This window comes from Penaeus chinensis, chromosome 21 (genome assembly GCF_019202785.1).
Source record: "Penaeus chinensis breed Huanghai No. 1 chromosome 21, ASM1920278v2, whole genome shotgun sequence".
NCBI lineage: Eukaryota > Metazoa > Arthropoda > Malacostraca > Decapoda > Penaeidae > Penaeus > Penaeus chinensis.
The window spans coordinates 10,167,789-10,181,093 of record NC_061839.1 but is presented as its reverse complement, the minus strand read 5'-3'; the positions used below and the strand labels follow the sequence as shown (position 1 = coordinate 10,181,093).

The window sequence follows — 13,305 nt, the reverse complement described above, 5'->3', positions numbered from 1 at the left end:
CACCCGATTCTGGGCCATTCAGGAATACTGAGTGATAGAGCCACGTTGAAAGAAAAGCAGTCTCACTTCATAAAATAGAAATTGATGTAAATCTACCGATCCTCGTAAATACAAAAGCATTTGTCTTGCTTGGAAGTCCATGGCAAAATAAGATACACAATGAAACGATTTGTTTTGTTGACTGTATAGGATATACGTTGATCTGACAGGTCCTTGGTCAACATTTCAATGCGCGTTTGTTAAGCCTAGTCTTAGTAGTTAATTACTGTGGCTTAATTCTTAAGATAATTCACCCCGAGAACAATACTGATACATACATCTTAGAGATAATGAGCACTGACGAGAAGAAACAAAGGCAAATCCTCAATCTGGTCGGTCGAATTCCCAGCAGCCTAACGTCTGGACATCAGTGTTACCACGCTTTGAACTTATTACCATATCGATATTTACATAGTAGAATTACGAACTGATATGAAAATGAGCAATTTGGCAAATATTAACCATGCATAATCTAATAAAACAGATGAAAATAAATAATCTGGTGATACTTTTCCAAGCGAGTGATCGTTTTACATTTTCGCATTTTCAGTTGTAACAGACGGAAATATATATATATTTTTTAATGCGAGAGAATATTTGTATTCTAATATATAAGGAAAGATAAAAGATGAATGAAGAATCAGTAAGCCTTTACTTTCCATTCACAATAGGAGTGAAAATATGAGAATAACGAGTTTTGTCGCTAAGGATTCGGACTACCGTTGTACGGATTCGAAACGGCCTATTCACACAAAATTGGAATTTTTCTTCTACTTATAATCCGTATACGTAGGTAATTATGTGATGAACATGAATTTCGGAAATCCCTTAAGTCTCCGCCACAACTGAGGTAATATACAAAATATATATTTTGGATTTTGCAGGGAGAGAAAAAAAAGTAATGGCAAGAGTGAAAACAGTGTGAAGACATAAAATATCTTCTAGACGAACGGTTCGCCAATAAATGTACATTCTACAAAACAGGAATATACTCAACCCATACACATATAAGATCAATGAGGGCACACAGTATATTTGTATTACTATCACCCTCAACTTTTTAGCGTATGACTATTACTGCTATCAACATTTTCAGTATTGTCGTTATAATGATGCCTATGTAATGGCTAATGTGAATAAAAAATGATCATAATAATAGTCTTGATAATATTAACAATGATAATTTGAATAAAATATCAACAGTAATAATGCTGATAGTTATTGTAATTGTAATCCTACCACTAATGGTAATACGTGTAAGTTAAAAATTAAACAAAATTAGTAAGTGATCATGGTAAGAAAAAACATAATAATCATTGTAATCGTGGCCGTCTTATGATCGTAATTATTATAACAAAACTAATTACGCAGAAAAAGAAATAGCATATTGAGGTCGTGGACATGGAATTGAGATTTCTGTCACTCCTATGAAATATGTAGTTTTTCTACTGTGGATATTTCCATATAAAATTGTCCATATCTGCTTTATCTAGCGCGGAAATTCTCAAGAAATGCGTAACATGCTAACATCAGCATGTATAGTGAAACAACAGCATCTGGTGTTCCCAAGCGTTGCTGTATATTTCTATTAATTGCTTTCTTTTTGGACCTACATTCTCTCGTAGCAGAGGCCGACCATTACGGGAAGTAAACCTCACTTTGGTTCACTTGATACTAAAATCATACCCAGACAACAATATATATATATTTTTTTTATCACTTTCCAGCTCTGGGACTCTACAAGGAATGGTACAGAACTAAAGTTTGAAAACTGCTGCCAAACATATTACTAAAATGTGATCATGACTGTTTCTTAGACTGATTTTTGTAAATATTATTTCTAATGTAACTATCATTCTCTCCACTACTTTAGTTATACCCCTATGCGTTTTCTGTTTATCCTTCTTTCTCAATCTGACGGCGTTGATTTTCACTCTATTTCGTCTAGTGTTGGACAATTGCTATTATGGCTATCAGGATCATTATAGACCACACTCGGGTCTTAACTACAAATATTCATATTGATAACGTGACTCGAGATAACGACAAATGTAAATTAAAAGCTCTCCTCGATAGGCTTAATATGAATACAAATAACAAAAAAACATCTCAAGGAAATTATCTTTGCCGTGTGTTTATCGGTGCTAATGATGCGGCTCTTTCATTTGCCAGATTATCTAATTCGCACTTTACGCACATCCTTCAGATATTTAATATAGTGCCACACACGGATGATTATCGATAAATGCGCAAAGAAAATATTTGAAATAAATATTATATCAGTAAAATGCAGTATGATATTAGTAAAAAGAATATCAACAATAACGCTAACGTAAATAATGACAATAATAATAATAATATTTATAATAATAGATTCTTTCTTATACTTTATAGGTGACTCAAAAAGGATCACCAAAAAAACGATCAAATAATCTGAAGTTACAATCCTCGACGGCATCATAAACAAATATCAGAATGTCCCAAGTTAATTATTTTTACGCTATTGTCTTTAAGTCATCTTCCATGCCATTCCGTTGTTCTAGAACTTGATATTATCTTTAATACATTGATTTAATTCGCATTTCCTTTTCTACGGTAAATTTGTTATTACTGTTCTACTATTATATGGACGAGAAGCGGTGATTTCAACGTGGTATGATCGCAATGAGGAAACCACATTTTTGTCGGTGATTACACATTTTTTATTCATTATTTGAATAGAATATCTTTTTTTTTTTTTTTTTTTTTTTTTTTTTTTTTGCATTAAACTTCATTACCATTACATACTAGTTGTGACGGATATATGAAGAGACAAACACTACCCGCCCAGATAAGGTCAATTCCAGACCTACGGTTCACCAGTAAATGTATATTGAACAATTCAGGAATATAGCCAACATATACAAAAATATAAAATCAATAAAAGTACATAATAGATTCATATCATTATTTTCGCCATCACTAAATCTTTTTAACGTATGATTATTGTTGTTAATCAATATTATTATTGTCATGACAATGATAGTAATGATGCTACTGTAATAATTAATGCAATTCATGAATTATCATTATAGCAGTGGTGATTAATCATAGTGATTTGAATAAAATTGAAGTTGTAGTAGTGCTGATATTACTGTAATTGTAATCCTCTCATTAAAGGTAATAATCAGAAAAAATAATTATAACAATTACGGTAAGAAAAGACATAATAACAATAGAAACCTTGACTATCTTATAATCATAATAATAATTACAACAAAACAATTACGGATAAGGAGAAATAGTAGATTGATGGCGTGGAGATGTATTCGAACTTTCTGTCACCTATCTTCATATGTAGTTTTCTATTGTGCAAGTATTTGTTTGGAATATGCTCACATAAAATTTTGCATATCTGCTCTATCTGGCGCGGGAACTTTCAAGATATGCATACATTTTTTAGCATTTATAGTAAAATAACAGCATCTGGTATTCCAAGGCGGTCACCCATCCAGATACTGACCAGATCTAATAATCCTTAATTTCGTTGATCGGACGAGAAGCAGTGCCTTCAACGTGGTATGACTGCTAGGGAAAGAAATGGGAATCTGTATAATTATGGCAATGCAGTGACTGCGTGGGAACATCAGATTCTGTTATTTCTACTATACATATAAATATGTTATTCATATTTTGAAAGTTTCCGTGCCACGTAAAGCAGACATACAAAATTTTATGAGAAAATATTCCAAACAAAAACTTGCACAATAGGAAACTACATATGAAGATAAAGTGACAGATAGAAAGCTCGAAAACATGTCTCCGACCTCAATCTACCATATCCCCTACCTGTAGTAGGTTTTGTTGTAATAATATGGGCATAATCATAATAATTATTATATTTTCTTACCATGATCACTATCACTAATTTTCTCTAATTATTAACTTTTTTTTACCTTTAGTGGTAGGATCGCAATTAGAAATATGATTATCAGCATTCCTATTTAATTTTCATTCAAATTATCATCATCAATATTATCACCAGTATTACTGATATGATCATTCATGATTTACATTAACCATTATAGAAGCATTATTATAATAATTATCATAACAATATTGATAATGTTGATAGAAGCAATAATCATACGCTAATATAGATGCAATAGGTTAAAGTTATAGTGATGGTGATAATAATGACATAAAACCATTGTGTACTCTTATATATATATTTTAAATATTTGCATATGTTGACTATATCCCTGTAATGTACAATATACATTGGTGAACAGTTCGTCTGGAATTAATTTTATATGGGCCAGTACTGTGTTTCTCTTCATACATGCGTCATAATTAGAATGTAATGGTAATATAGCATAATGCAAAAATAAAAGTTACATTCTTTTTAAATAATGTCTGAAAAAAAATGTAAGCACAGTGATAAGTAATGTTAAGGTTTTACAATTAGTTGTCAACAATCATACCACATTGAAAGCACCGCTTCTCGTCCGATCAGCAAAGTTAACCAACGTAGGGTCTGGTCGGTACTTGGATGGGTGACCGCCTGGGAACACCAGATGCTGTTGGCATTTTATCATATAAGCGAAATATGCATTTTTTACCAATTTTAACAGCTCTTCGTGTATTTGTATGTAGAAAGCAATTGAAATTATACTTCAGTCAATAAGAAATAGAGTAAAATTCAACGCCGTCAGATTGAGAAAGAAGGATACACAGAAAACGCATTGGGTATAACTAAAGTAAAGTGATAATATGTTATTCATATCTTGAGAGTTTCCACTCCAGATAAAGCAGAAATTACAGAATTTTATGGGAAAATATATCAAAACTAAATCTCGCTCAATAGAAAACTACATATGAAGATAAAGTGACAGAAAGCTCGAAAACATGTTCCTGAGCTCGGTCTAACATTTTCCCTATCGGTAGTTGGTTATATTGTAATAAATATTTTTCTCTAATTATTATCTTACTACTTATTACCTTTAGTGGTAGGATTGATTGATTATTCAAAAATATCTGCCGCGTCAACAGCTAAGGTCTAACACCTTGTAAGACTGAAAATTATTAAAATATTTAAAAGGTTAAATGTCATAAATAACAATAAATATTATATTAAAAATCGAAGCATAAATATTATGCTCTAAATGTCTAAAAACTATTGCATAAACATTATGCATAACTAAATTTTATTGAAAATATTAGTTTCTCTAAGGAAACTAATAAGACCTTCTATGTCACAGTCCTCCCCCAATACATTTTTCAGTGTATATGGGGGTGACAAGTACCTTCCTCTTTGGTCTGAGAATGTTGCACATCTTTCCATTACATGTGCGACCATTTAGGGCTCTTGGCATTCCTCACAGCGTGCTTCACTTTTAGCCATCATCGGTCCATGAGTCATTCTTGTGTGCCCGATTCTCAGCCTTGTTATTACAACTTCTACTTGTCGGTTGGAGTGGATGCTGGTCACCCAACTGCCAAGGTCATCTCTAATATCTCGCAGTTTATTTCTAGAGGTATGCCTCCATTGTTCCCTCCATTTATCACGAAGAGAACTCCTGATGCTGGGTTTCAAGTCAGTGTGTGGGAGAGGAAAACGAGCATCACAAGGCTGAGTTGCAGCTGCCTTGGCCTTCTGATCAGCTCGCTCATTCCCACTGATACCAACATGTGCTGGCACCCAACACAGAGTTATCTTTTTACGTGCTGATATCACTGCAAGCCAATCTTGAACCTCCCTCACCACTGGATGTGACGAGTTTAAGCTCTTAATTGCTTGCAGAGCACTACGAGAGTCACAATATATTACAACGGAATGGTTTGTAAGATCTCTAGTCATCTTGACTGCTGCAAGGATGGCATGTAACTCTGCAGTGAAAATCGAGGCTGATCGAGAAAGACTGCCAGATGCAGTCTTCCTTCTGCTCACTGCTGCAAAGCCCACACCATTTTCAGATTTCGAACCATCTGTATATATTGCATATGATCTTTGGTACTTAGAAGTGTGTTGAAGAAATATTTCTCTGACTTCTGCTTCGGATCTCTCCCCTTTCCCGATTCCGACCAAATCGAGCTCGACTTGATTAGTCCAAGGGGGGACTTGGGAAGTTCCAACAGCCAGAACCTTTGTGAGATTTAAATTAAGATCTTCCACCAAATTCATCATTCTCCTACCATAGGATCGGCAATCCTCAAGGGGGTTGAAAACCAATCTGGGTGTAGGAGATCCCGGAATCCTTTGTAGTATCGTGTAGTAAATCAGGTTCATGTAGTCCCGGTGTATTGAAAGAGGTGGTTCTCCACTCTCAGCATAAAGGGACTCCACAGGTGAAGACCTGAAAGCCCCTATACATATTCTCAGAGCTTCATTATGAACCGAGTCCAACATCCGGAGAACAGTGGGAGTTGCAGATGAATAAGCCTCACATCCATAGTCAAGTTTACTACGAGTAAGCGCTCGGTAAAGCAGCAGAAGCGTTGTGCGGTCTGCACCCCAAGATAGGTGTGAAAGAACCCGCAAAATACTAAGCGCTTTTGTAGCTTTCACTTTTAACTGTTTAATGTGAGGCACCCATGTAAGCCTTAAGTAAAAAAATTAGACCCAAGTACTTTACCTCTTGGACAAAATGCAGTAGGTTTGCTCCTACATAGAGGGAAGGATGGAATTTTCCCCGTTTGTGGAAATGCATAGCCATGGTCTTGCTTGGAGAAAATTTGAACCCATGGTATGTTGCCCATTGCACAACCTGATTTATTGCAGTCTGCATGTGTCCTTGCACATCTTGTAAGGTTCCTCCTGAGCAGTAAAGTGTAAAGTCATCCACATACAGACTACATGAGACAGCACTTGGAACGACCTTTACGATGTCATTTATAGCAATGGCAAACAGGGACACACTTAAGACACTCCCTTGTGGGATTCCTTCTAGCTGGTCTTCCAGATTAGAGAAGCTGTTTCTCACCCTCACTCTAAACTTCCTGTCAGCAAGGAAGCTTTGTATGAAGGTAGGCAATGCTCCTCTTAAACCAATGTCATACAGCTTCATGAGTATGCCATGCTTCCAAGTAGTATCATAAACCTTTTCAAGGTCAAAGAAGACTGCTAACATATGACGTCGCTGTGTGAAGGAATTCTGTATTGCAGTTTCCATCCTTTTAAGTGCATCTGTGGTCGATCTAAGTTTTCTAAACCCATATTGATATGGGGTCAGCACGTTTTCCTTTTCTAGCAGCCATGTCAACCTGAAGTTTACCATTTCTCCATCAACTTGCAGATGCAGCTGGTGAGAGAAATTGGTTTATAATGCCCTGGTATAGAAGCATCCTTGCAAGGTTTAGGGACAGGAATGATTATAGCTTCTTTCCATGTGGATGGTACTGTGCCCTCCCTATAGATCCTATTGAATAGATCCAAAAGGAACGTTTGGGAACTCTCCGGTAAGTGAGATATCATTTGGTATGGAATATCGTCATTTCCTGGGGCAGTCTTATGGCAGAGCTGCAAAGCAGAGTCCATCTCCTTGCGCAAAAATGGCAAGTTGTATGAAAGTTCTGCTGCAGTGCTACTGAAGAACAACACTGTGTTTCGTTCCTGTTCAGCCCGAAGAGTGGAGAATCGGGCAGTGTAAGATGCTCCAGAGGAGATCTCTGCCATGGATTTTGCTAGCTCATTTGCAACATCTATTTTGTCTGTTAGGATTATACCATCTATTTTCAGAACAGGTGGTGATAAGGATGTGCTCTTTCCAGCGATCTTATGCTCCTTGTCCCATACCCATGCTAAGGGGGTACCAGAGTTAATTAAGGAAACAATCTGTCTCCACGATGTCCGCCTAGCCTCCTTGAGCACTCGCCTGGCCTTGGCTTGGGTCTTTTTGTACTGAATCAAGGTTACATCGCTTGGGCGTCGTTTCAACTGCCTTAAAACAGCTTTTCTTGCTCTGACAGTTTGTTGGCATTCATCAGACCACCATGGTACCGGAGGTCGACGGTACTGCCCACTACTTCTGGGAATTGATGCTTCTGCTGCAAGGTGAATTCGTGATGTGAAGTGATTAACAGCATCTTGAACACGCTGGAAATCATTCACAGATCCTTGCAATACTGCAGTTGATCTAAAAAGATTCCAGTCTGCATGTTTAAGTCTCCATCTCTGCACTTCATTGGCTGGAATACCATTCACCTCCTCCAAAAGTATTGGATAGTGGTCACTTCCATGTAAGTCTTCCATGACCTGCCAAGTGAAATTCAACTGTGAATCAGGTGAACCAATTGACAGGTCAATATTGGAGAATGTCCCAGTTTGAATTTGGAAATGTGTGGGTACGTCACTGTTCAGTAAAACTGCATCTACTCTTGAGAACAAGGACTCCAAGGCCCTTCCTCGAGGGCTGCACAAAGTGTCTCCCCAGAGGTGATGCCGACCATTGAAGTCTCCCAAGAGTAGAAATGGATGAGGCAACTGCCCAAGTAAATCTTCCAAATCATCTATGTTAAGATTATGTGGAGGGAGGTAGATGGATGCAACAGTGTAAGGTCGTGTCAAGCCTATTCTCACAGCTTTCACCTGCAGTGTCGTCTGCAGGTGGATGGTCTGGAAGGGGATATCCTGACGTACTATCACTGCTACTCCTCCATAAGGTCCATTATCAAAGGTCCCATAATGGTCTTGAACTTGGAATCCTCTCAGGCAAATTGGACGGTTTTCCCTGATCATAATCTCTTGTAGGCATACACAAACTGGATTACATGAAGCTATCAGATGTTGTAGTTCTTCCCATTTTACATGAATTCCCTGACAATTCCATTGGATTAGGGTATCCAGTTCTTCAGGTTGACAAACTACTTCATAAGGTGTTTGGCAGCACCTGTGGTTACGACCCGCCCCACACCTTTAGGCTGTCCCTTTCCAGCATCTTGGGAGTACCTTTTGATGGGTTGTTTAACTGTGGAACTAGTTTCCACAGGCTTCCTTTGGACAGGCTCAGAATTTCTTTGCTTGGGCAAAGGACGGACCTGAGCCTTCGGTTCAGGAGCATTCTGGTTAGCAGTGGAGGCCCCTGTGGATGTGGTAGCCTCAGGAGCCCTGCTGGTGGCTCCAAAGCTCAACTCTATTAAGAGTCTTTTGAACAGGCTCAGGAATCCTCTGCCTGTGCAAAGGGCGTACCTGAGCCTTTACTTCAGTATACAGTATAGATATCTGAATAATATTCTTAAAAGTAATAAAGACACTTTGTACATTTATACATTACATACATACATTTCACACACATGTAAAATGTTGTCCGGATCACACGCACACATATGATACTTTACTTACCACTTATGGCTTTCTTTAATTGGTCTTCCATTGTTGGTCACTGATTGTAGTCGCTGTTCTATCACATACATCATATCAGCAGCTGGTATATCGTATATTTCGTATATAACGTATTCTGTAACAATACGGAGAGGCCCGTATGATATAAATTCATCTGTGTCACAAGCGCTGGAAAGGCGTGGGCGAGTACCACTGTGTCAACACATAATCTGTATCAGCCATAAGAGCTGACTTGTCAAGAAACGTGTTTATGTCAGGGATCGTGCCACAGGAAATGGTGACGGCTCTTCAGAGACGGAGGCACGTTTTATCTCAAGACGCGACATGCCATCGACACATGAAAGAGGTACTACACTGCCTATAGACCCGTAGTCGGTCGCTCATCCTCTGATGCTTGTGATCGATGTAAGAGAGGCATGTGCATGTACAATGAGACGAATGATGCAAATGGCCGTTGTCAGAGAGATGCCAACGAATGATACAAACGACTGTTGTTAGAGAGAGAGAGGCATGTATGTGCATGTAATATGAGAAGAAAGCACGTCGTATATTGAGACGTGACACTCCGTCGACACATGAAAGGTTTCCATGGACCATTGGAAGAGAGAGGTATGTGCATGTTCATTGAGACAAAGGCGTGTTGTATCTCGAGATGCTACACTCCCCCGACACATGAACGGGTTACTGCACTGCCTAAGGACCCGAGGTCGGTCGCTCATCCTCTTGATGCATATGACTGTTGTCAGAGAGAGAGATATAGAGTTCAAATCACTTTATTCCATTAATTACAATGGGGTATTCCATTTATATATATATATATATGTTGTTTACATTATGTGATAAGATGTTATATACATAAATATTGTACAATGCTTGTTTACCAAGATTAGACAGAACATTAATATAACAGATGACTGAAATTTCGTACTTGGCTTGATGTTCAAACGCCTGATGTCATTGATATTTCAGTAGATGTTCTTTCACTTTTGTTTTAAATGTCTTTTGGTTGGTGATATTTCCAATATTTTCTGGTAGTTGGTTCCAAATCATCAGTCCTCAGATTTGCATACTTCTTGCCCCGGTTTCTGTATTCGATCTTTTGATATATAAAGAGTTATTTTGTCTTGTAAGGACACCTGTTATGTTACCTGTTGTTTGTGTAGGTAATAGCCAGTTTGGGGTAATTTCCTTGTATTATTCTATGGATCAGAATACACGTGTCATATTTGTATTTCTATTGTACTTTTAGCCATTTTACTTTGTTTATATGTGGTGTGATGTGGTCATATTTATTTACAGTGCTACTCTTGCCGCGAAGTTCTGTAGTTTCTGTGTCCTTTATATTTGCTTTGTTTGTGGAGCCCCAGGTCTTTAGACAGTAATTAAGGATACTAAGTGTATAACAGCAATTCTTGTTTCTGTGGGTATTTTATATTTTATATGATTCATGTATATCAGTGTGTCCATTACTCTTCTGTAGATGTGATCAATGTGTGTCTCGAATGTCATGTATGTGTCTACGTGTACCCCTTGGTCTTTTACTGTTGTGTTGGGTTTGATGTAGCAAACTTAGAAATTTATAACTGTAGGTGTAGGTATTTTTGCTATGTTGTGACGGCTGCCTATGAAAATACATTGTGTTTTTTTTTTTTTTTTTTTTTTTTTTTTGCGGATTTAGTTTCACGCCATTCATATCGAAGTATTTTTTTGCTTCTGTTAAGGTCTGTTTGGTCTTTTCTATCATTTCATTTAGATTGTTTACAGAGGCAGCGTGATGAAATTGAGAGTCATCGGCGTACTGAACAGGAAGACAGTTTTTTGCAATTAATGACAAATCATTTATGAATGTAATGAATAAGATTGGGCCAAGGGAGCCTTGTGGATCATCGAACGAAACTGATTGCTTTGATGATACTTTTTCATAGATTTTAACTGAGTTCTCGCGGATAGGTAACTTATGAATAAACAATGATCAATTTCGTAATTCATGGCTGACACTGTCAAAAGCCTTCGATAAATCACATAGAGGGAGCAAATTGTTCTGGATGTCTATATTATTGTAAATTTCATTTGTGACTTTTAGTTATGCCGTTTCGGTTGATAATTTCTTCCTAAAACTGTGTTTTAAGGTTATTTGCTTCTAAAAAAAAAAAAAAATGGTTTGCAACTATTTTCCCGAGAACTTTTGATATTAATAGTAGTATAGTGATGGGTCGATAATTATTAATTTCGTCTGTCACCGGATTTGAAAATAGGAGTTATGATGCCGTGTTATCAAAGTGATGGATAATACCGGTGACTATAGATGTATTGATAATTACTGTCAGATATTATGCAATTGCTGGTAAACTATCGTTTATGAAACGATGTGCAATTCCATCTGCTCCCTCGGAATTAGTTTTGTTAAGTGTTATATTGTTAGGATAACTGTTTCTACTCCTACTGGTTGCGGTCTGTAAAAGTTTGTTGTAGTGTTCGTTTCGTTTATGTTGTGTCGATATGTTTGTTTAAAAATGCGTATACCTACTTCTGCAAAGTTATTAAAGTGTTCTATATTATTTACGTAACTTAAGGAAGTATCTGTGTTTGATTTATTAATCAGTTGATTTAAGGGTATCGCTTACATATATGCAGACTCCACCTCCAAGTCCTGCATAACATGTGTAAACATGAAAGTTTGGGATGCTGATGAAACTGCTTGATATTTCTTGGTGAAGCGAAGTTTCACTAATACACAAAATTTCAATATTTCTCTCCTTAATTATCAATTTGATTTCTTCGAAAGGACCGAGGAGGGACTGTTCATTGATGTGTTCTATGCTGGTGGTGTTTAATGATTTAACCGCCGGATTTGCAACGTCAAACAACATTCTGATCGCCTTTGTACTTGTTTCTATTTAGGAATACCTTTACATTGTTGGGAAAGACGTCGGACTCTAAGAAAAGATCTGGGTTTATATCTTTGCCCCTTGTGGTGACTGTGAAACTTGAGTAATGATTATGTGTTCTTTTTGTTTTGAAAGCTTTGACATTGGAAATTTGGTTGAATTTATTTGCAGGAAGTCTTCAATATCGTGTTCATCTGTGTCTGGGTGGCAACTCGTGATATATAGGTACACTAGCTGAGGACGGTCGGCACCTTGCAAGGGTTTTGGGGAGTGGCGTTCCTCCCTTGTTTTTCTTCATTGTTTTCTAGAGTTGACTTGAACGAAAGCTTCCTCATCTTGGTGGGGCTGCGGCTGCTCGTTTGTTTGTGTGTTTCTGCTCGTTTCGCGTAGTTGTTGAGGATGAGCTGTGGTGGTTGAGGAGTAGGAGGGGTAGTGAGGGGGGGGGGCAGATACTCCAGGCACATGGTAGTGTGACGTATCTTCCTATAGGCGATTTGGGGGACGACATTTTTACTTGTTTTCCTTTTACTGATTCTAGCGTAGCTTCTTCAAGGTGTGACTTGTGTAGAGGCTTTGTTCCTCATACCGGTTGTGGACGTGTCAGCGTTGTTTTTTGGGCAGACGCTTGCGTGGCTCCGGACGAGGGGTGACTGGCGCGTCAGCAAGATCGTGAGTCTGCTGGGTCGGAGGGGGTAGAGAGGGAGTGGGTAGAGGAGACGGAGTGTCGGGGGAGGGTGGTGGGGGGGGGGGGGGACTAGGAGAGGCGTTTGTCGTGGGTACTGCCGTGGAAGGTGCAGGAGTGTATTTATTTTGTGGTGTAGTGGTAGATGTTCTGCCAGGGGGGGGGGGGGGGATCCAAAGGAGAAGGATTGGTAGGCAGATTGATCGTGGCCAGGGGTTGGGAGATCAGATATTGCGTGATGGGATGGGGTCGAGGATGTTGTGACGAATGCTTCCTTTCCGCAATCCTGCGGCTGAGAAGGCATCGCACCTTGGCGAATTAGACTGTTGATTGCAGATTGTTGTTCGAAGAACATTCCTATCAACAAATCGATTATT

At 38.1% G+C, this 13,305-nt stretch overlaps 1 protein-coding gene and 1 pseudogene across 2 annotated transcripts in view; one reads left to right on the top strand and one right to left on the bottom strand.

The window, feature by feature from the left end:
• The window catches only part of LOC125036534 (probable ATP-dependent RNA helicase DDX43), a 27,214-nt gene extending 17,463 nt beyond the window's left edge, over positions 1-9,751 (bottom strand). The window contains exon 1 of one of the 2 annotated variants that reach the window (XM_047629202.1): positions 9,359-9,751. In XM_047629202.1, the coding sequence (XP_047485158.1) occupies positions 9,359-9,389 (31 nt within the window). In that variant the 5' untranslated portion in view covers positions 9,390-9,751. Of the gene's footprint in view, positions 1-317; positions 430-9,358 lie in introns of those variants that run through there. The other variant, XM_047629203.1, reaches the window with a different exon arrangement.
• Positions 4,489-4,607, top strand: LOC125036770 (annotated as a pseudogene).
• Positions 9,752-13,305: the final 3,554 nt, after the last annotated feature.